A 27,158-nucleotide genomic window follows, 5' to 3' on the forward strand; every position below is an offset into this window, starting at 1 on the left:
TGGAATGTTAGGTTTCTACCCAGGGAAGAGATTCTAGACTCTTGACCAGTTTTCCCATACTGGGCCTTTACTGCGCTCTAGCTCTGATATTTCTGGACAAGCCTGCTTCCCTGGTAGTACTTTCTGGAAGACTATTCATTATTCAACAGGATGAAGGGAGCAAGACCTTGAGAAGTTTAATGTGCTTAGACTTGAGTGTCATTATCATTCATGTGTGTGTGTGTGTGTGTGTGTGTGTAAGGAGACTCAAAACTTATGCCAGTTAGCAGCATGGATCTAAACATGAGATACATTTGGACACTTCAGCTATGAACCATCAAACTCAAAAGCCCCTCCCTTAGGTGGAAATTAGTCAAACTTCCTTTATTCAGCCCAGAGTCCTGGGCTTAGATACAAAGCTTTTAGGTTTATTTACCCTTAAAAAAAAGAAAAGAAAAGAAAAAAGCCAGACCTGTTTTTAAAGGCTTTCCCTCTGTCTTTTTTATACACACAGGGACAGTTCCTTACGGCTGTCTGTGGCCTGCTGTGCTCAAAGGTCTTGCCGGCTCCGATTTGGCTCTGATTTGCTCTTCATTCCCCTCCACTATGGCTTACTGTATTACTGACAACACTTGAAAAAGACTTTTTTTTTTTTCACTCTCTTAACCAACAGGTCATCTTTATAAAAGTGTTACAAAATGGACTAAAGCCCTAAATTAGGTTTTATTTTTTAAGCTCAAAAGGTGATTTCCAAATACAGCATCTCTTTGTTTAAGTCTTTTTAACATTTTTTTTTTCCTGGCCATGAAATAAAGTCTCCTTTTAATAAACTGTAAGAGAAAGAGGCCGATGAATTCTTTAAAAGCTTTTCCAGAATTCTGTCCCCCCAAGAGGAGCGAGAACAGCGATTCTCAACCTGTGGGTCTCAACCCATTTGGTGTAGAATGCTCTCCTCACAGGGTCGCCTAAGATCATCAGAAAATACACAGTATTTACAGTGATTCACAACAGTAGCAAAATCACAGTTACGAAATAGCACTGAAGATAGTTTTGTGTTGTGGGAGGGGGTCAGCACAACATGAAGAACTGTATTAAAAGGTCGCAGGGTCGGGAAGGTTGAGAACCTCTGTAGAAGCATCAGACTGAGAGCCTCCCTACCCGGAGTGCTGGCCTATTTCCAGAAGATGCCCCTGACTGTCAAGGTAAGCGCGAGTCTCCCTCCTTCCCCAGCCTCCCGGAAGCTCCTGTGCAAGCTCCTGTTCATTGGAGTTCATTGGAGTGTCTGTTTCCTAGCCCATAAGGGGAGGGAGCCTAGAGGCAGGAACTGGAGCTCACCCATCTTGAATCACCGACAGCAAGTTCAGATTTCAATACCATTCATGTCAGTAAAATAGGCAGTAGGAGGGCTGTGTGTGTAAGCACTCGTGTACACACACACACACACACACACACACACACACACACACACACGTTAAAGGCTCACATCCAGTGCCTTTCTCAAAGACTCTCTACCTAACTTCACTGAGATAGGTCTCTCACTGAACCTGGACCTCAGTCCCAGGGGTCCTCCTGTCTCTGCCTCTTTAATCCTGGGCTTCCTCGGAAGCATGCCACTGCGCTTGGCTTGGCTTTTTTCCGTGGGTGCTCAGATCCTCATTACCAGCTGGGCCATCTCCCCATTCCTCTCCCTCCCAACTTTAAGATAGAGACTCATGTAGCCTAGGCTGGCTGCAAACTCATGTGGTTGAGGAAGACAGAGAACTTACCCTCTTGCCTTCAACTGGGACTACAAGCGTTAGATACTGAGCCCTGCTTACATGCTAGGGGAGCCAGGACCTCTGTCTAAGGCTCTCTCTTTAGAGATCATTTTCTAGTAACATCAAGTACGGGGAACTCTATTGACATAGACAGCCACCCCCACCACTGCCCCGTACCCCTTCCCATCCCCATCCCGGAGCTCACAGAACAGAGGGATTGAAAGCCTCGTCAGATAAGAGTCCACAGCATCTATTACAGTAAGGCCGCCCTGATAGTGCATTCCATTCTCCTAATAGGAGCTTAAAACGGGGTGCCTGTCCTGCATGGGTGGGCAGTGCCTGCTCCCAGAAGCAGTAAGTGCTAAAGGAAAATCTCAGTGTCCGACACAGGTAGCCTGTTTACAAGTTATTGGTCAGGGAGGTTCCAGAGGCACCCCAAAACAGCACAGGCTGCCCATGCTCTTGGTTGTCAGCTGTAACGAGCCAGAAGGCCCTAATGCTGAAGACGCCACACACTTTGGCTGAAGGACATAGAGAAATCGATCTCAAAATGACTAGGGAAGTTCTTTTCCAGCTTTCATGGTACGGGGAGGGGCTACACAGGCTGCTGGCAGAGAAAGGACATCAGTGGTCTTGCCTGCCACAGTCCCGACCTGTCAGGCAAATGTGCCCACCAGTGGAACAGTGACAGGACTGACTACTCATGAGTCACCGCCTGCTCTAGGCATTGGATTTGAGGCCTGTTCCACAGAAGGAAGTTCATCTCCTGGTACTGTAAACCTGGCCGAGAGCTATGGCTAGGATTATAGGCCCACGGCGGGGCAGGAGGAGAACTCACTACTGTGGTGGTGTTTCTGATGTCAGATTTTATTGTTTTGAAACGATGCCTTATGCCTGTGTATGTATGTGCACACAGGTGCCCGCTGAAGCACGGAGACTCGAGTTTGAGTCCTGGTCCTCCTGGCCGCTTTTCTGTGGTTTCTGGGTTGCTGGTGCTTGCTGCCAAACCTAATGACCCAAGTTCGATCCCTGGCACCCACACGGGTGGAAGGAAAGGACAGCTGTATTTATCCACACTACAGACCCTTCTTCTACACACAAACTAGGTTATTTTAAAGCAAAGACTACATCTTTCTTCTCAGGCTTATGGCTAAGAACCAGTATACAGCAAAGTATAAATATTATATTATTTTATGCTTAATATTTCAGTATGTGCCATTAAAAGGTAAAATTTCTTTATATATGAAAGGAACCACAAGGCCATTATCATACCTAAAGAAATGAGCATTAAACCCTCCGTATCAAATATTTACTACTGAGTATACTTCCCAGACTGCTTAATTGCTTTCGGATGGTTGGACTGTCTGAAGAGAGGGCTGGAAGCCACTTCCTCCTGACACTCAGGTCAGAAAAGTTAGTAGTGGCCTCAGAGATTAAGCTTGGGGGATACTTGATAGTTTAAACCAGAGAAACACACCCGGAGATAAGTCAGTTCAGCCAAAAACCAAGTAATAAGTCTCATAGATTCTTGAAAACACATACAGATGTTGTAACATTTTTTTTTCTCTCTGAAGCGCAAGGCAGCTATTCTCTGCTTTCTTTACACCACGTGGAGGTGTTCTGAGACACGCCCACACATACACCAAACCTACACCACCACTCAGGGATCAGGTACTATGATTAGTTTCAACCTGGGGCTCAGTTTTGCATAGCCTACCATCCTCCTAGTCCCATACTGTGGAGGGGGTGGAGGAAAAGCTGGTCTTGCTAGGACATATTCTAGCCCCAGAGGCTGTGGGAGGAGGGGTTGGTAAACCAGAAGGAAGTAAACAATCACAGTGGATAATCCTTAAAGATACAGCTACAGGACAGGAGGTGCTTGGTGAGAGGGTGGCTAGTTTCTTGAGGATGTAGTCAGATAGTAAAGTCGGATGGACCAAAGACAGGCCTGGGCAGTAAGGGCAGAAAAAAACAATCCCGGCTTCCATAAACCAGCCTCCAGGTGTGATTTCCCAGCTTTTAGCCACAGCTTCAGGTGTGTGCCAGACAGTTCAGTCGCCTGGTTATGACCTGGTCCAGTGTCTTCTCAGGAACGGAAAAAAGAAAACATCTTCCCGCTGGGTTCCTTTGAACTCCGAGGGTGGCCAGGAAGGGTGTGGCCAGCAGGGTGTAACACAGCCAGTGAACCAGAGCTTACAGATGACTTAGGCAGCAGCCAGAGCCTGTCCTGGGGACCCTGGGGCTCTTCTTGAGGTAGCATTGAGGAGGGACACTGTATGTCTATTTCTTGGCTTAGAAATGTTATTCCATCCTGAATTAGTGTTTTAAACATTTAATTTCATCATCCCACCTGGCCCTTTATTCAGGAAAACTGGGAATACATGAAGGAAAACCCACAGAGACCCAGGCAAGGATGGACATACTACAGGTGTGTTTTGGATTTCTCCACTGCTGATGCACATGTGAGGACCCTGCTTTCCCGTGAGCCCAGCAGTTTCATTTAGAGAGGGACATCCCATTTCCTCGTAGCTGTGGTCACCAGTGATCACTGTGTTCACTTTCTTCTTGAGTCAGGGTCTCATGCAGCCCAGGAAGGCCTGGTATTGGCTATGTAGGATGACTTTGAACTTACGACCCTCCTGCCTTTACTTTCCTTTACTGGGATTACCCGTGAGCCACCATGCCTGCTTCATTTGCTGCTGGGGAATGAGCCCAGGATGTCATGAATGCCAGGCAAGCGCTCTACCAACTGAGCTCTGTCCCCAGTCCTAGCCCTGCTTTAACAAGCCTCCTCCAACAGTGGCGGAACAGCTCTGCGTGGCCCATCCATCCCCTGTTCTTCCTCTGGTTAGGAAAGTTCCTTTTCATTGGAAGAAATCTAGCCCAGGTGCTTTGGTCCTAAAGGAGGTAAAGGGGTTTTCTCAGGCATAAAAATCCATTTCAAAAGCTAGAGTGCAATTACAAGAGAAAGGGCCCCTGCTGAGGACTTGCACAGACAATTACGGCTTCCAAATGCGACTCAACTTTTGCAGGTGATGGGAGCACAAGGTGGTGATGTTAGGGCTATAGATTATGTGAACCCGTCTATCAAAGGCACAAAGAGAATTTCCTTCTACATGGCTTTGGATGGTTAAATAGGCTAGTTTTTTTGTTGTCGTTGTTTTGTTTTTGTTTTTGTTTTTTTTTTTTTTTTTAACGAGTAGGGAAGCTGTGAACAGAGCCCTGAACCTCAGTTCCACTTCAGTATGAGCAATTACTCTGATTTGTCACATACATGAGTTTTATTACTGAAATGTTAAAAGGACACTGGCTCGGAGCGTTCCTTGATCGGGAGAGCTGACGAGAGGTGGCAACTTCTTTTTGGAACCTTATTCCTATCCTGTTAAGACCCCCTGAGACTATGATGTACAGAGCTTCAGGAGATATCATAAATATTTTATTCAAAAGTTTAGAATCGGGGCATGGCGGTGCACACTTGTCACCCCGACACTAGGGAGGCAGAGGCATCTAAGAGCATCCTGGTCTACACAGCGAGTGCAAGGCTGGCCAGGGCTCCATAGCAAGATCCTGTCTCAAAATTATCGTGTGCATGCGTGAATGCGTGTGTGTGTCCATTGTGGGCCCAGTGGAACAGCAGGTGGCAGGCGATGTGGAGGAGCGCCTGAAAAAAGCCCTGCCCCAGCCATTCCCCACTCACCTGAGGGACACCGACAGGATCCTTTCCATCTCGATCCTCCGCTTCAGGACTTCCTTCACGAGACCTTTGTCTGGGCCCTGCTTCACCTTTTCTCTTCCAATTAAGTATAAGCACTTTGGGGTTAGCAGCAGGTCTCGCTTGACACCCTGTGGAGAGAGGGACTTTCAGAAAGCAGCTAGGCAGGGTCGGAGTGACAACTGTGACAAGGGACCACTGTTCCTGGGCTAGAGGGCAGCTCTCCTGGGTGGTGTCTTCACTTTCCCCAGGATGCCTACTGTGTGACTACCGATTCAGGCCCCTTGACGGAGAAGAGGCTGACTTACATGATGATGACACTTGACTCTCTTCCACTTACAAGATGGCATGCGCATAGAGTTCTATAATAAGGTGGAAGGATGACAGGTGTAAAGGGGCAGTGTCAGGTCAACGCACAAACATGGTGACCTTACAAAGGGTTGTTAGGACATGGTTTTCAAACAGGCCTCCCTTCGGTCTCTGCAGGTACTTTCTTGGGAATCCATAAGATTATAAAGATAGTCATTACTAAACAAATAATACACCTTAGCATATATGGCTGACCACCTTATGACAGGACAGTGCAGGAGCCCTGAAAACATACCCTACAGGAGCTGGTCCATTTTCAGGGCACAAGGAATGACTACTAAAGTCTACTAAATAGAATCCTATACAGGTACATAAAATGAATTACACTAAGATAGTAGCATGGGAAGTTCTTCCTGACATAAACAAACAGAACATAGAAGAACATTTAATGCACATCTGATTTTGCAAAACTAAATATACAAATATGTCTGCATGAAAAGGTTCTGAAGGACACCCACAAAATGCCAATGGGCATGCAGTCATGCCTGTGTTTATCGTTGGCTTCTCTGGGTTTTTGCAATTTTCTTCGATGAACACAATCAGTAAAATCACAAGCTATTAGGTGGATCTCCAAGTTCGAGGCCAGCTTGAGCTACATAGTGAGATCAGGACAGCCACAGCCACACAAAGAAACAAAATAAAAATTTGAGCTGGAAATGTTGGTAACATCACACAAATAGAAATCTTTCTTTAGGATTACCATATAACACAAGCCAATAAAAAAAAAAGATTTAAAAAAAAATCACAAGCTATAATTCTTGTAAATGAGAACTCTGTTGTCACTCTGAGAGGTGGGTAGCCGCGCTCACCTTGAACCTCCTGTCATACTTGGTGACTGTGTCAGCAAAGTCAATCTTCTCCCTCTTGCCTACAAACTGCTGCAGTTCTGGGTGATCCTCCATCCCGATGTAGTCCCCGATGAAGTTCCGGTTGATGCTGTTTCTCCTTCTCTCCTTCTTATTCAACAACAGGTCTGAGGCTATGAAAGCCCAGGAGAGCAGAGAAGGAACACAGATGAGTGAGGCAGGAAGAGAAGGAGGATACTTACAGAGCGAAATACACAAAGATTCTAAATGATGCAAGGTTAGTCAACACATGCTTTAGGCAGAATAAGAAGCATTTTATCATTTTACTTAAGCTCAAACTACTTTAATTTTTGGGAGTGTTTCACTATGTTGGCTTCAAATTCACAGAGCTCTACCTGCCTCTGCAACTTGAGTGCTGGACTAAGGTGGGTGCTAGCACTCCTGGTCCCCACATTTACTCTTAAGCTTTATTTAGTGGGGGCCAGGGAGAAGGCTCTCCAGGAAAAGATGCTTGCTACTAAGCCTGATGACCCACAGGGTGGAATGAAAGATCTGACTCTTCAAGTATGCACACACACACACAAATATAGTTTAAAATTTTTTAAAAATGTTAAATGGATGAAATAAAAACCATGAAAATACCTTCTTCTCTCATTTGGACGTATTTCTTCCGGGCCACAAACTTTCTCCATGTTTTCTGTATCACTCGGGCATACCCATCATACTTTCTCTCTCTCATCTCTTCTAGAAGAAATAGCTGGAACAGCACAGAAACACACATTTGAGCCAATCCACAGGATCTGAACAAACTTTTATATTAATTAAAAAAATATTTATTTTACAAATTTTTATATTAATTAAGAAAAATAGGTATGAGTGTTTTGTCTGTGTGTGAGTCTGTGTTCCATGTGTATCCAGTGCCTTTGGAAGAGGGCACGACATCCTCCAAAAGTAGAGTTAAGGATGGTTGTGAGCCAGTGTGTGGGAACCCAGGTCCCCTGCAGGAACAGCAAGTGCTTTTCACTGCTGAGCCATCTCCCCAGGCCCCTGAGCATCAAGTTTTAGTCTTCCAAGGAGGCTCAGTGTACTGAAGAGACACATAAGAATCAGCTCCTATCGGGGACGATTGTAAAATGATTACTGTGGGATGTTGGTTAGGAGCCCTATCCACATTTAATGTATGTTCCTTCCCTCAGTGGGAGGGAAATGGAAATGGCTGAGTCTGTGTATGCTAGAGTAGTCTCTGCCCTCCACTGCACACAGTCTCTGGGACTTGTTCCTTTTCCTGGTCCAAGGACGAAGCAGGTAGCCAGATCAAATGAGCGGATGTAGCCTGCTGCAAACAGCCTCAGAATAGAACCTTCCAGTTTCTGCCAGAGCTGAGTCTGTGTTGCTGTGGGAAGAGGGCTGCCCTACTTTTGGTTGCATAGAAGTCTAGACTTTCTGCCTCATGCATCTCCAAGGAGTGACTAGGGCACGGGGCAGAACCCACAGTGGCCATAGCCAGGCTGCAGTAGTTACTCTTGGACGCTCTGGAGAGCTGGCCCAGCAAATGGCCCAAATCAGACTCTGGAGAGCCAAGCCATCAGAACAACTCATACCAATCAGTTTCACATGCAGCTATGCTTTGGGATCATGAAGTCTAATGGGGCTACAGCGGGCCGAGTGACGACCATAGTCAGGAATCCTTCCACTCCACACACACCTGTCCACTTCACAGCTGAGGAGGATGGACCTGGATTGGGCAGGGATGAACAGAGAACCCAAGTTTTCTAGGCATTGACAGGCTCCTCATCACCAGAACATACAAACCTTTCTCTAGGTCTGCACTTTACCAGCTTGTAAAACTGTAGGGAAAATCCTCATCCACTTCCAGGTAGTGCCTTACTAGCCACTGATGGCAAAACAAACATACACACAAACAAACAAACAAACAAACAAACAAAAAACAGACCAATACAAACTCAAAGTAAAGATGATGTATAGTCACTGCTAAAAATGTTCCAAAAAGGGGCCAGAAAGAAGGCTCAGCAGGTAAGAGAGCTTTTTGCTCTTACGGAAGACCTGACTATGGTTCCCAGCATCCATGTCAGGAAACTCGAAACCGCCTTTAGCTCCAGGGACTCTTTGACATACTCTTCTAGGTTCTGCAGGCACCTGTCCTCAGGTGCACATATGCCCACCCAGACATAAATATACACATACGTAAAAATTAACACAAATAGAGAATTTAAAAAATCTCCAGAGGTAAAAAGAGAACCTAAGGAAAGGGAATTTTGTTTGAAGGAAGCTGAGGCTGTTGCCTGTGTTTATCTGAGCACATACACACGGAGGAGCCACCTTCTTACCAGCCAATGTCTCCCAGTCACAACCCTGGTGGCCTAGAAACAGCCGGAAGAGCAAATTCCAGCAGGAGGTGTGTGTTCAACAATCACTGTAAGAGATGGGGCAAACCCCACCAGATAGCTTCGCTGCTGTGAAGACATTTTTATTTATGTGTATGTGTTGGTGTGGGTTCCGCGGGAGGGCAAAAGAGGACACCGGATCCTCCAGACTTGGGAGTTACAGGCAGCTGTGAGCTCCCAGTGCTGGTGCTGGGAACTGAACCTGGGTCCCTAGAACTGTAGGAAGCTCTCTCAACCACTGAGCATCTCTCCAGTTTTGTAAGGCAGGCTTTAAAAACTAAACTTTGAGAGAAGCACTTCCAAGTCCAGGCTAGATATGGACAGAAGGGAAGGTGATGGTGCTTCCGAGTTCGCCAAGTTCAGAAACAGAGGAAAGATAATTGAGAGATGGCTAACAGCTGTTGGGAGAAAGGCAAGCTAAAAGAAAGACCAAAATAAAAGCGGGTTTTGGATATAAATTCCAAAGCTCAATTAAATCAGAATAAAAAATCAGGGGAAACGATTGAGGCCATCTTAATTATACATGAAGATTTTCTAAGTTGGAAAGTGGGCCTTAGGATCTCTGTGTTGCATTGACTAATCACTCCAGACACTTTAGATAGAACAGGAGCCGTTCTGTGGGCTGCCTAATGGCGCTATGACACAACATTTTCATTTTATATTTGGAAATGAAATTGCTGTGAGACTACAAATAACTCAGTGTGGAAAAGTTGTACCACAACCTTATAGACGGGGTCTGCTGGCGGGTGCCATTTCGTTCTTTAATAATTCCCATGGTTTGCCACGCCATTCAGCTACTGTCTCCATCACTTTTGGGTGTAGGGCTCATCGCACAGATGGAAGAGGAATCAGGAAGAGGAAATTGCTGTGAGGCCAGAATTTGCCAATTTCTTTCTTTTTTTCTTTCTTTCTCTCTCTCTTTCTTTCCTTTTGGTTTTTCAAGACAGGGTCTCTCTGTGTAGCCCTGGCTGTCCTGGAACTAGCTTTGTAGATCAGGCTGCCCTTGAACTCACTGATATCTGTCTACCTCTGCCTCGTTAGTGCTGAGATTAAAAGTGTGCACCCCACCACCTGGCCAGAATTTGCCTATTTCTTGTAATACTGTTCATGCCCATGCTATTTCCTCTTGGGCTGATGAGTAAATCTGCCAACTTCATCATCAATGATTATATTCTTTTTAAAACAAAACAAAGCAAAACAAAAAAACCCAAGAGGGTCTCCTATAGCTCAGCCTAAGCTGCCCTCAAACTGGCTTAGCTGAGGCTGACCTTGAAGTTCTGATTTTCCTGCCTCTACCACTCAGTTATTAGGATTACACGCTTGTGCCCCAACACTCATTTTATGTGGTGCTGGGAATGGAACTCAGAACTTGTGCAGGCTAAACCAGGACTCTGTCAACTGAGCCACATCCCCCGGCTCTTTCAGCACTAACCCTTGAAACGGAGTTTGGTGATGGTTATGGGAACCTCAAGAAATGATGATGCCTATGATGGCTAGTTTTATCTGTCAACAGGACCCAGTCTGGAGTTGCCTGGGAAGGGAGTCTAGATCAGGTTGTCCTGTGAGCGTACCTGGGGCAGGCGTGCCTTGGTTATGCTAAATGAAGTGGGGAGACCTGCCTACTATGGTGTCGCCATTCCCTGGGCAGGAGCTCCTGCATTCTCTAAGAGTAGAAAAAGCAAGCTTACTACAGGCATGCACGCATTAATCCTCTGGCCTCTGCTGTTGCCTTTGTTTGTGCTGTGACCAGCAGCTGCTTTCAGCTCCTGCTGCCTTGGCTTCCTAGCAATGACGGACTGTGAGCTCAGTGAGCCCTTTCTCACTTCAGTCACTTTTGCTAGCATATTTTATCAGAGCAACGGGAAGGAAAACTACGGTGATGCCGAACTTCAGTTCCAGTCGCTTCTCCAACTTACAAAGCAATGTCCCTACTCTATAGCCCCGGAGCTTAACGGTAGAAATCCTCAGGGCTTTGTTGGGCTCCCACTCACATGAAAACGTTCTCTAGGACCCAGTGCCCACATCTCCGTCAGGCTAGATTCCCACCTGGGTGCAGCTCCACCCTGAGCCCATGTGTGACTGGCCCACTTGGTGTAACCTAGCTGAGGACACAGTTGCCCGAACTTCCCTTATAACACACAAACGAGTCCCTTCGCAGCGCGCACTCTTCCTAACTGAGATGATCATTAACCTTGTTGCCGTGATGGGATTCACAGTAGCCATGGAAACAAGTCTCAGTGGATTTGGGCCAGTCCCAGTGGGATTATCTAGAACAGGTTAATAGAGATGTCTCTACATGTGCGTGACGTCATTCGTCATTTCATGGGTTCAAGCGTCAGATGACATAAAAAAAAAAAAAAGCAAGCTATGCCCTAGCATGCATTTCTACCTGCCTTTTGACTGTGGACACAGTGGGCCTTGCTGTCTCAGGTTCCTGCCACATATGGTCCCTCCCACAGTGGACCATATCCCCAGGAACTCTGAGCCAAACTAACCCTTCCCTTCCTTAGGGTGCTGGCATCAGATATTTTGTTGCAGTGATGACACAAATAACTAATACAGTGACCTGCCCGCAGTTCCTGTCAGGGGCTTTTGTTACATAAAAGCAACCTAACCGCTCTGAGCCCTTGACCTTGACCTTCTTGAGGGGGAAAGCAGAGGAGGGGAAGCCATTCCACAGGGTGATGTTTTTATCAAATAACTGAATGCTGTGAAACAAGTGACTCTTGTTGGTGGAGAAGGCAGGGAGACATGGAGGGGTCGGGCTTCCTCAAGCTGTGAAAAGCGCGAGGCGGGAGCACCAGAATCCAGCTGTGTGGTGGGGCAGCCTGCGGAGGCGGGGCGGGAGGAAAGGGGTGGGGCTGCAGCTGGTACTCACAGACTCTGGGGCTTTGATGAACACTTTGCTCTTCCCTAGCTGGAACTGGTCGCTGTCCATGTTGACGGACTGCAGCAGATGGAGGACGCCTTGTTTCTCGTCCCCTCTCCACACAGGCCAGGTAGCTTTGGTCAGAATGGCGTACCTATGAAGGCGAGAGGAGAGAGAGGTCATGCTTAGGGTGGAGACTGGGCTCCTGGTGGGGGAAAGGGGGTCTTAAAGGCAAATGCTGTCACTGTGCGCCTGGGTCCCCTCCATGACAGGCAATAGATCTTGATGACTAGAAAGGCCTTCCACATCTGGGATAGCCGGCACAGTACTTCTGCGCCTCCCTTCCTATCCTGGTGTTTCTAGTGTAAACCCACTTTCCTGAAGGGGTAGATAGAAAGACTGGGAAGGGTCTTCCTTGTTCCATAAGGAGAGCAACAGGACCAAAATATCTGGGCCCAGTGATCTTTTCTGAAACTGATAATTCAGCTAAGGACCATGCATGGAGATAAGCTAGAACCCTGCACAGATGTAGCCCATGGCAGCTCAGTGACCAAGAGGGATCCCTGGTAATGGGAACAGGGACTGTTTCTGACATGAACTCAGTGGCGGGCTCTTTGATCATTTCCCCCTGAGGGGTGGTGCAGCCTTACCAGGCCACAGAGGAAGACAATGCAGACAGTCCTGATGAGACCCGATAGGCTAGGAGAGGAAGACCTCTCCTATGAGTGGACCTGGGGAAGGGGCATGGGAGGAGATGAGGGAGGAAGGGAGGGCAGGATTGGGAGGGGACAAGGGTGGGGACTACAGCTGGGATACAAAGTGAATGAATTGTAATAAATAAAAAATTATATTAAAAAAGGAAAAAAACCTCACAGCTTGGAAAGAAAGAAAGAAAGAAAGAAAGAAAGAAAGAAAGAAAGAAAGAAAGAAAGAAAAGAGAACCTACTTTTCTTTCCCCTTGCTGTCTAAAGGTTCCCATGACATACTTCAGGCAAAGTAAAATGTTATTGTTTTTCTCCTTAATCCTAATCTATTCAGATTTCAGTGCAATTAACAGCACAATAAATTTTACAAAGCTGGGTTAGGGAGATGGCTCAGTTGGTAAAATGCTTGTCACTCGAAGCCGTGAAAAAGCCAGGTGTGCTGTTGCAGGCTGATGATCCTAATGCAGGGAGGAGGGGGCCGGAGGGTCCTGGGAGTTGTTGGCTGGGGCAGCTTACTCGGGGAGCTGCAGGGCAGCCAGAGATCCCGCTTTATAAAGCAGCATGGTGGACAGGGTGGCTGGACAGATGACCAGCACCCACATCAGGACGCTTGCCTACATCCGAGTCCGAGTCCTCGGGGCTAAAGCCACAGCGTTTGTGAGCCGGGTTCTGGGATCTGAACTCTGGTCCTCTGGTAGAACAGTGAGTGCTGCGCTTAACCTCTGAGACATCTCCACAGCCCCAGCCTTTGCATACAGAGGTTTTTATTTCTTTTAAATTTTTTTTTTTTTTTTGTAGTGCTGGGGACTGAACCCAGGAAGGTCTTGGCACAGGCAGCCAGCTCTACTGAAACATATCCCTACTCGTGGTTTTGTTTTTATTTTGTCTTTCCTTTTCTTTCTTTGTAATCAATTATATGTTTAAAAAGATTTTATTATTGTTATTGTTTAACAGATTTTTAAAATATGCATAAGTAATTTTCTTGCACATATGTACGTATGCCACGTGTGTGCCTGGTATCCTAGAAGGCCAGAAAGGGGCACTGGATCCCCTAGAACAGGAGTTACAGTTAACTATGAGATGCTACTATGCATTCTGGGAGTTGAACCTGGGTCCTCTGCAAGAGCAGCAAGTGCTGTTCCTAACTGTTGAGCCATCTCGGGTCTTCACCGAGCCTGGAGACTGAACCCCAGGCTTCCTGTAGGCTAGGCTTCTGAGCTATTTGCCCAGCACTCCCAATACTATAGTTCTTAAAGGAAATAAAATAAACAGAACCACTCTTTAGAATGACTTCATACTTTAAGAACACTGAGTTTATCCTTCTCAGAACACACAACACAGAGTGAGACCACTTAAACATGGTTCTGTTAAACACACTTTCTTTTTCTGTTTTTTTTTTTTTTTTTTTGAGACAGGGTTTTTCTGTGTGGCTCTGGCTGTACTGGAGCTCACTCTGTAGACCAGGCTGGCGAAGATCTCCTCCCTGCCTCCGCCTCCCAAATGCTGGGATCAAAGGTGTGCGTTGCCACCACCCACCTGCTGTTCAAACACACTTTCAAGGGAATACAAAAATCAGTTTAAGTTTAAACGTGAGCTGGACACAGTGACGAATGCTTTTAAATCTAGCGCTCCCGAGGCAGAGGCAGGTGGGTCTCTGCATTTGAGGCCAGCCTGGTCTATGTACAAGTTGCAGGACAGCCAGGACAGCACGGAAAGCCTCTGAACATGGATTCTACAGAGTATTTGACATTAAATGCCCTAGATTTTTTTTTTCTTTAGGTAGGCTAAACATTTTCTTGCAATTCTTTTCAGACTACTAATCCACCCTGGTCAGGTCCAGCCCCACCCCTCCCATGTCATGATTATCATAAATTCTTGAACCTGGTGATTCAGTCCACAGATGGCTTACTAACTGTGATATATTCTATAACATATCTTTCATAAAAGACAAAAATACCTTAAAAGGGGGGGGAGGTTGCCAAGAACCTGAACATTTCTCTAAAGAGGAAGTACAAATGGCCAATAAGCTCAGGAAGGGTTTTGCATATCCTCTGCCATCTGGGAAATGCAAATCAGAACCAGAGTGAGCTGCCACTTCTCGCCCACTAGCAAGGCTAGTCAGATATTAGCGCATGCTGGCACAGGCTGGGATAAAATGGAAGCCTCGGGTCCCGTGGGCGCGGATGTGACACGGTGTGCCCACTTGGCGGTAACTCTGAGAGTTAAACAGATGACTCAGCGATCCCACCTCTAGGTTTACATCCGAGCCACCCGGAGCGCAAACCCTCCCCAAAGCCTGCGCAAGAACTGTCACGGCAGCGTCAGCCATAGCAGCTCCTAAATGGAAGCCACTGATATTCACCAGCTGGGCAGGTGAGATGTGGTAGGTTCATACAATAGAATAATATCTACCAATGAAGAGACATGAGGTGTAGACGCACTATACCGCTGAGGACTCTTGGAAACACCACAGTGTGAAAGCAGCCAGCCATGGAGGACATGTATGTGACACAGGCAAGTTGACAGTGACAGAAAGCAGATGGCCGACTGCCTCTCGGGGGTGGGGGATGACAGAGGAGAGATGGCCTTGTGGCAACAACCACAGGAGGCGGGGCTTTTCAGAGCAGTAAAAGAGTCTAAAAGTAGTTGTGGGAATGGATGCCTGACTCCGCTGTTGCGCCGAAAGCTGTTTGATATGTGCTTTAAATGGATAAATAAGCTCATTTGGACACACACACACACACACACACACACACACACACAGAGTCTGGCAGCAACCGGTTAGGTACCTCTGTAGAAACTTCTGGAAGACACGCCGATAGGCATAACCAGCTCTTCTCACTCGGATGTTTTCTTTGAGTCCTAGGTACTCTACTTGATGCTTTACTCTGAAAAAAGAAGACGGAACAGGGAGGTTACTCGATAATTCTGTTACCCTACCACCTAGTCAGCTTTCTCTTCTAACTACCCTCCCCTCCCCCTGCGCCCACCCCCACCACAGCTGCTACTAGCAAGCTGCAGGGGGCATCTTTACAAGACTGTAATAGTGTCCAAGATGAACTCTTGAACCTCATATGAACTGAAAAATATCATCTCCTGTAATCATACAAGAAGACATTACACATCTGTTTTACAGCACTACAGCAAAAGAAAAACCCGAAGTCAGGCATAAAGGCCTGTGCCTTTAATCTTAGCTACTTGAGAGGCAGAGGCAGGAGGATCCAATCCACTGTGTATAGACATTCAAGGCCATCCTGGACTTTTCAGTGAGATCCCATCTCAAATAAGAATCAGGGCTTGGCTGAAGAGAGAGCTCAGAGGTTAAGAGCACTGGCTGCTCTTCCACAGGTCCTGAGTTCAATTCCCAGGAAGCGCATGGTGCCTCAGAACCATCTATAATGAGATCTGGTACCTTCTGCTGGTGTGCAGAGAGAACACCGTATACATAAATAGACAAATAATTATTAAAAAAAAAAAAAAGGAATCAGGGCTCAGCGGGTAAAGACGTTTGCCCCCAAACTTGATAATCTGAGTTCCATCTCTGGAACCCACGAGTTAGAGAAAAAACACTCACAGGTTATCCTTTGCCCTCCATCCATGTAGTGTACCTCTCTTTGAATAAACAAGTAAACGTGGACACTAAAAACCTGTTGATAAAAATAAAGCTCCATACACTGGACCTTTGGATCACAGATAAAATTAACTGTTTTTTCCAACAAAATTAAGAACTTGCTGAATCAGGTGCTATTGGGGCCGTTTTTAATCATTCAACTCTAGTGTCAATCCTAGACTCAATGAGACCGTACTTCTAGGATTTTTCCAAATGACTAAGTTAAGAATGGCCTAAAATATGTATCAATTATACGTCTTTCTATATATCTGTCTCTGTCTCTTTGCTGCTACTAGTTTTTTGTTTCTCCAAATACAAACTCACTATTGCCCTTTTATCTAATAAGAAAAAAAAATGCACAAGTGCCCATTTATCTCTCTCTTTAAAAAAAAATTTAATTGAAAAATGTATGGCTGAGTATTTGCTAGTGTGTATGAGCATTTTGGGAGGGAGTGGGCATCGGAGCCCCTGTAACTGGGTATTGGTGATTGAACCTGGGTCCTCCGCAAGAGCAGCAAGAGCTCATAGCTGCGGAACCCTCCCCCAGCCTGGAGGTGCCTACTTCCGCCTACTTCTGGTGTCTGTGGCTTTCAATGCGCTATTCCCAAACAATGGCTTTTCTCCGAGCCTCAGGCAGGGAACACGTCACACGCCAGTTCTCTGCACATAGGCCACAAACCACACAGGAAAGAATATTCCCTCTGTGAAGACACAGCCTCACAGGATGGTGGATGGCCAACACCTGCTCCAGAGCCCAGTGACCTGAGGTCAGTTCCTGAGACCACACAACAGAAGGTAAAAACCGGACTCCCATACATTGTCTTTGGACCCTGACACACGTGATGCTGCATGTGAGTACCGCACACAATATACCTGTCCATATCGGTGATGAAGAGACCAGGGGTTAATAGTGGGATGTCTTCCTCAATCCCACTATTATCACCTTGGTTTTTGAGACAGGGTCTCTTGCTGAATCTGGAGCTTGCTATTTATCGGTCCCTCTGGAGCGGTTGTGAGCTGTGGCGTGGATGCTAGGAACTGAACTCTGGTCCTCCTGAAGAGCAGCGAGTGGCCCATCTCCCCAGCCCAGAGCTTGCCGTTCCAGTTAGGCTGGCTGGCCGGCGAGGCCCCAGAGGCTGTCTTTCTCGGCACTGTCATGCTAGGATTAGAGGCAGACACCAACAGGCCAGCCCTCGTGTGGATGTAGGGATCTAAAGTTAGATCCTAAAGTCAGGCCGCGCAAGCGGTCTACACTGAGCTCTCTCTCCAGCCTACATCAAGTGAGATTTTGTTGAAGTGGCATCAAGGTTCAGGAAATTTCTTACATAAGATTTTCTGCTGCATGACAGTCTAGCAAATCCTGGAATGTGTCAAAGAACTTCCAGGCAACAAAGGACCCACGTTGCTTTTTCTGGAGTATCGCTACTGGCAGGCCTCGCCTTGTCAAAGTCCAACTGTCCCCTAGGTCACCATTTCTACCCTGTGGAAGGAGTCACCCTCAGGACTGTCTTCACTCTCTCACTCACTCACACTCTCTCTCACTCTCTCACTCAGGCAAACCACAGCCTGAGAACAGTCATTCAGAATCCAAGGCCAGCCACTTTGCCAGAAGCCAAACAAAAACACATTTCGACAGGAAAAGGAAAAACCCCATACCTCATAAACTCCTGGAATGAGTAACCCTCTCCACCAAGAACTTCAATTGAGCGTGATAATTCCCACCAGCGACTCCAGCCCCTCACACTCACAAGGGAGGGGAAGCCTTCTGTGATTAAACCCGAGGGGGAGCCATCCGGCTGGAAATGTGCACTAGCGCTCGTCAGCTCTCACCCTGAGCTTTCTTAAAATACTGAGTGTGGCTGCTTACTGTGTTCTTGCTGGAATTCAGCTAAGAGTGGTCAAGAGGGGTGTATGTGGGGGGAAACAAGAGGGAGGAGTGGAGGGAGGGGAGGAAAAGGAGGAGGACACAGCAAGAAAAGCACCTCTGCAAAATCCTATCCAGATTACAGCATCTATTTTTATTTTCTGATATTCCAGTGCATTGTGTTGGGGAGAGTAGGGGAGGAGATGGGGAGGGAGTGGGCGGGATCCTGAAGCTCATGGATTATGCTAGATGGCTTGGCCAGCAAGCCCCAAGGATCTACCTGTCTGCCTCCTCCAGCTCTGGCATTACAAGCACAGGCCAACATACTCAGGATTTTTACATAGGAAAAATCAAACTCAGGTTTGGTTTACATGAGACCTTTACAGACAGAGCCATCACGTCAGTCCATGTCAGCATCAGCGTGGGGGAAGGTCCAAATAGAATCTACTGTGCCATTTCTTTACAAGAAAACCTTTTAGTGGGGCTCTTGGCTTGAGGCTGGGGAGTGGGACTTTATTTGTAAGACAAGTAGGTTTTATTTTTTCTTGATTTACTTTTATTATTTTTAATTTTGTGTACCTGTGTGTGTCTGTAAGTGGGCATGTGCAAGGGACTGCAGGTGCCTGACGAGGCCAAAGACATGATGTGGGTGCCGGGAACCAAACTTGGGTCCTGTGTGAGGGCAGTGCGTGCTCGTGACCGCTGAGCCACCTCTAGCCTCAAGAAAAATGCTTTCATTTAAGGTTATTTACTGGAGACAGGTGGAGAAGCAAGGTGGAAGGGCTTGAAATGGAGAAACAGTGGATGCAGGTACCTCGTGGTAGTACTTTTGTTGCCAGCTTTTTCTGAGGTCGCCCCTGACACCACCCTTCTGTGTGCAGGAGCGCATGTATTTGTACATGTGAGTGAAGAGGCTGTGCACACATGTTAGAGATAGAGCAGACCATGGAGAACAGATCTCACTGAGAGTCACGGTGTCCTAGGCCCTCATTCGGAAGACACTGTGTCCCACACAAATCAGTTACTCTGGGTAGCTGCAAGGCATAGTCCTAAATCCCAGTCTAGTTCCAGATTTGATGCCATTGTGGTACTTTGGGTCTAAAGAAATAGCTTATCTGGTAAAATGCTTGCCTTAAGAACATGAGAGCCGGAGTCTGATCCCCAAAAGCCTTGTTTAAAATAAGCTAGGCTGGGCATGGTTGCATGTCCTTTTAATCCCTGCACTCAGGAACTCAGTAGGCAGAGGCAGGTGAGTCTCCATGAGTTCGAGGCCAGCCTGGTTTACACAGTGAGTCCAGGCAATTCAGGGCTACAGAATAAGACCCTGTATCAAAGAAAGTAAAAGCAGCAGCCGCTACAAGCATGGTAGAACGCCTGCTCCACCATGCCAGGTGCTGGGGATCAAAACATTGCCAAGGCTTTATGCATTTTAGACAGCCATTTTACCAACTCAGCCACATCACTTCACCTTGCATGGATCACTTTCCAAATGCCGCCTGCAGGAGGAAGAATGCCACAGGCTTCTTCAGGCACCCAGATACCTGAGCACTCATGGTCCATCCACTTCCTTTGGCCTCATCCCTCCTTCACGCTGCTCTTCCATGGGTTGCTTGGGACCTCTAACCAGTCTGAGGATCTTCCCAGACTACACTCTCTCGAGCCAATCACTCTTGCCTGACCCCCCAGGTCTTCTCTGAGCTGAGCCTCCTACGCAGGCCAGACGCTGTACATCTAAACATGTACATCTAAACAGACCCTCAAAAGAATTTTAAAACCACAGTGACTCTAAGTACTCAGGTTTGTTTTAACACCTGCCTCCAGACTAGCCAAGAACAACACTGTGAATTAATTCTGGATGGCATGATACTGCTAAGCCGTTAAGGAAAGACAAGACAAGGTGAAATATCACACAGATGTGAAGAAAAAAACCAAAGAGACGTGTATGCCTCCTTCTATGACACAGGTTGGCATGACACCTGAGGCGGAGGTCAAGCGTGCCAGCCCACCTCAGCTGGCCTCACCCCTCCTCTTGCTCCCTGAAACATACCTGCTCTCCTCCCAGTCTTTGGGCTTCTTTGTTTCGTTTGGTTTTATGCAGCGGATGTAGTGGGGCGTACATTTCATTAGGGTGCTCACGAGGTCATTGGCTTGTTTCTAGTGGGAAGAACAAGAGCAGCTGAGATAAGGAACTCTCTATCTATGGCAGACACGTTTCCAAACACAACCTGCAGAACTCTAGCTTGGAGATCATGGCTAGTAACAAATCGTCTGTTATTGTGCCCGAGCCAGGTGTCCACAACAGCTTTAAAGTGCTGTTGACTTTTATGGTGATTTTTATCACACTTAGGAGCAAGAAATTTGAACACCGAAAGCAATTAGGCACTTTCAGTACAGTTAACAAATAAGAGTTAAATACAGAAAGAAAACCAAGCAAATCTTCACATGTGATTTTTTTTTCCATCGGGAATGATGCCATTGCCAACAAATTAAATTCAATTTGTACAGGCTTCGGTCACTATAAATAAATTTGCATTAATGTGCCTTTGTGTGTGTGTGTGTGTGTGTGTGTTTGAGACAGAGTCCTGGGCATCCTAGGCTATTCTCTAACCTAGCCAAGGGTGACCTTGAACTCTTGATTCTCCTGCCTCAGTATCCCAAGTGTTGGGTTTATAGCCACACATACCCATGCCTGGTTCTTGATAATTTTTTGTTTGTCTAAAATTATAAACAGGAACAAACTTTCAAATCCTTTTCCTGTTCATGTCATCGGTGAAGAATCTCTTAAGTAAAATGAGAAAGAGGTCGAAAAAAATGGCTTTGTAGTTAAGAGATCTTGCTGTTTTTCCAGAGGACCTTAATTCGGTTCCTAGCACCTAAGTAGGGTGGCTCGAAATTGCCTATAACTCCAGTTCCAAGGAATCTGTGGGTACCCACATACACATAGCATACACACACACACACACACACACACACACACACACAAAATAAATAATAAGAAAAAATGATGAAAACAAAGTGAAATTCATAAAAGACATCTCATTCAGGAATGTCCTACATGCCATTTTATCCAGCATCCCCCTTGATTTGTCCCTTTAAAAAATCTGCAATTTCACATCCTTGCCAGGCCACAGAGGAAGACAATGCAGCCAGTCCTGGTGGTGAGACCTAATAAGCTAGGGTCAGATGGAAGGGGAGGAGGACCTATCAGTGAACTTGGAGAGCATGGGAAGAGAAAAAGGAGGGAGGGTGGGATTAGGAGGGAATGTGGGAGGGGGCTACAGCTGGGATACAATGCGAATAAATTGTAATTAATATAAAAAGTCTGCAATCTCTCTGTAGTTTCCTTGTGGGATATAAGTTATATCTTTACAATTTTATATGGAGCAAAATGACTCCATATAAAATTCTCTATCCAGAACAGGGCTGAACTCAAGCAGAAAAAGCCACATAAAGAAGGCTGGGCTTGCTTAGGATTATTTCAGATCATGAAAATCGCACATGTGGAAGAAACGGAAGGAGAGCTCACATCAGCAGCCCCACCGCACAGCTGAGCACACCCCGGGGGGCCTCGATGCTCCACTTAGGCAAAGTCAGCAGGCAGAGAGAAAACCTCTCAAGGAAAACAGTGGGAAGGCCTTACAGGAAACCAGAGTGCTCCCAGTCAGCAGAAGGGCTCTGCTGTCAAGAGACAGCCAGCTCTCGACTAGGGCTCCTCTGTGGTCATGCACTTAGGGAATCTGAAACCCCTAGAAAGCTGATGGGCAGAGTCAAAGCAAAATGTTCCTCGGTGAATGGAGCGCTTGTGTAAACATGCACAAAACAGCTTTTTTTTTTTGCACTGCCTGAAATTGAGGCCAGAGGTATAGGGGTTACCCCACCACAGCCAGGACTCGGACCGCAAAGGGAACTGCCCCTTATCTTCTTTGCTGATGGGAAACAAACATGGTGATCTTTGCTCCATGTCAGGGGAGGTGAGAGAGGGGCTGACAAGTCCCAGCTGTCTCGGAACTTACCATGTAGACCAGGCTGCCCTCAGACATCACAGAGATCTACCTGCCTCTGCTTCCACTCCCAGCTCTCCATTCTGAAGACTCTGCATCTCTCACTCACTTCCAGCTTTGGCAGTGGTTTTTATTTCCCGCTGTTCAGTCCTAAGCAGGTGGCAGCGTGCCTCCTTTGCACTGCAGCATAACGGAAGCCCCCAGGGGCCGGGGGGCACTTCCTGTGGCCCCTAATATAGCTCTCCTTGTAATAGTCATGGGTAATCCTGGGTAATCCTAGGAAGTCCTGACAGTTACTGCTTTTGCTTTTTCAAATGACAACATCAAGCCTCGCAGGAAGAAGGATTTCTCGGGATGTTGGACAACACAATTTGTAAGCAACGAAGCTCAGGCTTGACACCAAGTCCACGTTTTTTTAACCACAGTGCTCTCATATGGGATAGTGGTATGGAATAGTTTAGTGTGGCAGGAAAGGCATTAACTGGGTAAACTTGGACAAGACAGAACTGCCAGGTTGTGGAATAGCTAAAACAAATAGGAATACACATTAGTTGCAGTATGGGTCACACTCCATGTCCCCTGAGGTGACTAGGAATCTAACTGGATTAGTTCGGACGGACTCCAGCCAAGAAAGCATTGGTTAAAGAGAAAGGGACCAGCATTATTCACCAGAAGTGGGAGTCAAAATGCAAAACCAAGAGGCTCATGATATGGCCTGGTTAACCCTTAGCCCCAGGGGTGCTCTTGGCTCCTCTATCTGAAAGATGCTCAGTGAGTCTGTTTCTGAGCTTTGGTTCTTCCAGCTTCGACCTCCACACGGGTGGATAAAACTAGAAAATCTCTGATGTCTTCCTGAGGCAGGAACAGACGCCCCAGTAAATGGAGCTGTATGTAGTTCACCATCCTCCATTCCTAGCTGCAGGTACTCTGGTAACGCCAGGTGTGCCCACCTTGGCTGACTCGGAGCTTGAGTCTGCTCTGTCTAGCATGAAACCATCACTGTAATCTCTGTGCTAGCCTCTTCCAATTACAATGCAAAAACTGAATGAAGCCTCAGAACCAAGCATTCTTAAACGTAATATACGTTTATTTACAGGTTTATTTTAATTTTATGCAAAAGAATGTTTTGCCTGCATGTAAGTGCTCTTGGTGGCCAGAAGAGGGAGTTGAATTCCCGTGGGACTGGAGTTATAGATGGTTGTGAGTCACCGTGTGGGTGCTGGGAACCAACCCTGCCCTGCTGAGACATCAGCAGTAAATGCAGAATATTTTTCACTGTAGTAAGTTGATGCAAGTGTCCATCAAATGACAAGTTCTAATCAAATCCAATAGATCAGTTTTATGTTTTAAAATAATTAAACCACTAAAATATGCAACATTAAAACTACCTTGAATGTAGAATTTTCTCTCCAGAAACCTGCAGTCCCTTTCAATATACTCTTTGGATATCTGCCAAATAGTAGATATGGGAGGGACGAGGGACTGGGCCATGGCTTTATATCCCTCAGAGATGTTTCAGGAGGGCATATAAAATAAGGAGACATTCACTGCTGTGGGGCCTCAGGCAGACTTAGGTCACAGGATTCATCAGGGAGGGAGGGATTTGGGTGAGAGTACAAGTAGACATTCCTTTAGATATTAAACTTCAGGTTGACCTCCTTAAGCAAAGGCCCCAAATGTGCTGTTCTAAACATTCTGTATACAGTCCAGAAAGGCAGTAACTTTATAAACTAGAAACAAATATGAAGGAAGGGAAGGAAACTGTCTCCAAAGGAGCATGAAGAGGCCCCCACCCCCACTCGTGAGGAATATTCCAGACCACTTGGAAATGACTCACTACAACCTTGGGGGATCTGAGCCCTTGGATCTGAACGTGACAGTCTCATGACTAGAGTTTCCAGCCCAGAGCTTGTCCTCATCCAGGTCCTTCAGGCTAAGGCGTGAGTCAGCCTCTCATGCAGATGTTAGTCTCTGAGCCTCCAGAAAATCACTTCTGTTCTCTGCCTTCAACACTCCGTCTTGGGGACCCGAACCCAGTTAATGTCTTGGAATGGCTCTTAAGGACATGATGTCCTTACCACCCAGAGGGCTCTGCCCACCAGCTCAAAACTCTGCTGCATCAGTGGACATGGGAGCATTGTTAGTGATGTCTTCTGTTGAGAAGGCTGATGCAGGAGGATGGCTGGCACCCGAGGGCTTGCTGAGCATGACAGGATTCCGTCTTTGTTTCTTTGAGATACTCTCATTTTGTAAGCCAGACTGGCCTGGAACTCAGGAGCCTCTTGCCTCAGCCTTCCCAGTGCTAGACTATAAGGCAAGTACCACAAACCTGGGAGGACCATACCACCCATCACTGCCTCCCACCTTCCTGTGACTCAGACTTGTAAAGCCCCGGTTCTACTCCCTCCGTGCTGGCATCTTGGCTGTGTGTTACCACACCTGGCCCGAAAGCATCTTAGAACTAGTTGGGTTTGGTTATGGTGCTGGGAACCAAATACCATTTATTGATCCATCTGGACATTCCAGACATTCTGACCTCAAAGCAACAGCAAATAAGCAAGCAAGCAAACGAACACAAACACTCCCACCTTATGCCTGACTTCATCCACAAAACCTAAAAGGTACTCTTCCGGAACCATGCCCTTTATAGGAGCCAGTGTTCCTTTCCCAGGGAAGGTTATTGGGCACCGGGGAGGCAGGCTTCGTTCATGAAAGTCGGACATGCAAGAGCAGAGGGCAGTAACCATGGTGACAACCATGGTGTCTGTGGTGCTGGTGCCAATCAGGAAGGCACAGACTGAATCAGGAAGGCACAGTCTAGGGCAAGGAATAAGCATGTGCAAAAGAAAAACAAAAAACAAAAAACAAAAAACAAAAACAAAAAAACAAACAAACAAAAAAACCCCAAACAAACAACAAACAAAAACCAAAAAACCGATAACTTAGATAGTGAAGCACCAGGCAACTGAAATGTGAAATATTAATCCCTTGATCTCTTTGATTATACAACTAGAGACATATTTAACTGGTACAATTTATGTACATATGTGTGTATATATATATATTTATTTTTAAGATAGGGTCATATATCCCAGACTTACCTTGAATTTACTATATAGCCAAGAGATGACCCTGAACTGCTGCTGATCCTGCCTCTACCTGTCCAGGGCTGGGATTACAGACAAGCACCACCACGCCCCGTTTTATGGATTGAATAGGGATAGAACCCAGGGATCTGTGCACTCCAGACAAGCCCTCTACCAATCATGACCAGCCCCAGCCCTAAAGAGTTCTTTGAATGGGTATTATCTTTAGCAAGTTCATCAAGTAGTCAAAGTTACAGGATAAAGTGTTCTTGATTCAAACTCCTCACCACCCACAGCACTTTTGATTTGCTAACATCCTTTGGCCAGATGTATTTGCACTTCACAGCAAGGAGGAGACTAAAAGGCCCAGGGAGGAGGGATGTGTCAGTCGCACCTAAGGGTGAATTGGGGTTTCTGGCATGCTTCATACTTGGCATGCCCTGAGGGCCTGGACTGGAAACATATCATCAATGTCCAGAACTTGACTCTGAACCACAAAATTCCTGATAGTTTAACATAAACCCCCCAGGTTCACTTTAATGCTATTTCCTCTTTAAAAGAACTGATTATTACGTGCTGGCCATTAAGCCATGAGGTACTTAATATCTGTCTGGGGGATCAGTGCAGCCAAGTCAAATTCAGCCACATCCTGCGACTTTTTTTTTTCTTTTCTTCAAGTAGCCTAACTTCTGGGCATTTCTGTGACCATACTCCTTATGACCAAGCTGACCTTCTGGCCCTGGGTCACAGTTCCTGACTGTTAGAGAACTCCAGCTCTTATAGAGATCTGAAAACTTCCCAGAATAGAACCAACCTTTATTTTGCTTCCTGCGGTCGTTGGGCGCCCTTTTTTGTCGGCTTGCAGGTTTTCAGGAAATAAAGACTTTATAAAAGGCCTGGAAAGGGAGAAAGAGGATGGATCAGCAATCTCTCAGTTCTGTGAGGGCTGGATGTGCTGTCCAGAAGCATCTAACACCGGCCACAGAAATGTCATGTGACTTATGGTACAAGCCCGCAGGATGTAATGTGGGCAAATGAACACCAGACAGAAGACAGAGAAGAAAAGAATTGTAAGATGCAATGCTTCAGGGCCTCAACCCAGGAAATAAGTTTGGGACACCCCAGCAGCTGGAACTGAAGGCTGGAGGACAGGACACTGCAGAGTGGGATGGAAGACAGGGTGGGTTTGTGAAGCCAAGCTAGCTAGGTTGGAGCCTTGAGTGGTGTGAGATGGGGCAGCGAAGTTTGCGTGCTCTGCTTCCGAGCACCTATTTCTAAGTCTGATCATCACTGATTGTTATACCTGGGTAATTCTTTGATGGGGCTTAAGGAAGAGTGTCCTACACATCTTAGGATCTTTGTTTTTGTTTGTTTGTTTGTTTGTTTGTTTGTTTTGAGGCATGGTCTACATATTCTAGGCTGATCTCAAACTTCCCATGTCGCCCATGATGACCCTGCATCCCTGATCCTCCTGTCTCCATTCCAAGTGCTGGGATTAGTCATTTGCCCCATGCCAGGTATTACGAGATACTAGGGAACAAACCCAGGGATTGTGTCTGCTAAGCACGCCCGAACCATAGCCTCAGTCCCACGTGGCGGGATATTTAGCAGCATGAATGGCCTCTGCTTGCTAGAGGCTAGTATGCAGTCCTGCCCCACAGCCCCTTGACAGAGTGCGACCAGCTCTAAGTACAGCAGGCCACAGTTGCTGAGACTTTGTTTGCGGAATATAGTCCCTCAGTAACTCAAACCGAGCACCCGAGTAGCACACAGGTGGAGGACATGTCTGGTTATGTTGCTGTCCCTGTGTGTGTCTGAACCATAGCATAAAAATCTAACTGACTCAGTGAATGAAGTGGCCCACGTAAGTTGACAACTGGATATGCCAAACTAAACTCCCTCCTCTCTGAGTGACTCTTTGGCGTTTAGAAATTTCCAGGAAGTTTCCCTATCTGTCTACTTCTAACCTGACCAGACATATCCATAGATTTTTTTT

The 27,158-nt window shown here is 46.5% G+C and overlaps 1 protein-coding gene across 1 annotated transcript in view; it reads right to left on the reverse strand.

Moving 5' to 3' along the window:
- The window catches only part of Myo1e (myosin IE), a 182,885-nt gene that overhangs the window by 17,700 nt on the left and 138,027 nt on the right, over nt 1-27,158 (reverse strand). The window contains exons 16-22 of the mRNA XM_060384821.1: nt 25,977-26,058; nt 20,123-20,229; nt 15,387-15,489; nt 11,907-12,047; nt 7,266-7,380; nt 6,627-6,796; nt 5,434-5,579 (exon numbers count right to left, since the gene is read on the reverse strand). Coding sequence (XP_060240804.1) covers nt 5,434-5,579; nt 6,627-6,796; nt 7,266-7,380; nt 11,907-12,047; nt 15,387-15,489; nt 20,123-20,229; nt 25,977-26,058 — 864 coding nt within the window. The remainder of the gene's footprint in view (nt 1-5,433; nt 5,580-6,626; nt 6,797-7,265; nt 7,381-11,906; nt 12,048-15,386; nt 15,490-20,122; nt 20,230-25,976; nt 26,059-27,158) is intronic.

Source organism: Meriones unguiculatus, chromosome 6, assembly GCF_030254825.1.
Source record: "Meriones unguiculatus strain TT.TT164.6M chromosome 6, Bangor_MerUng_6.1, whole genome shotgun sequence".
Taxonomy (NCBI): domain Eukaryota; kingdom Metazoa; phylum Chordata; class Mammalia; order Rodentia; family Muridae; genus Meriones; species Meriones unguiculatus.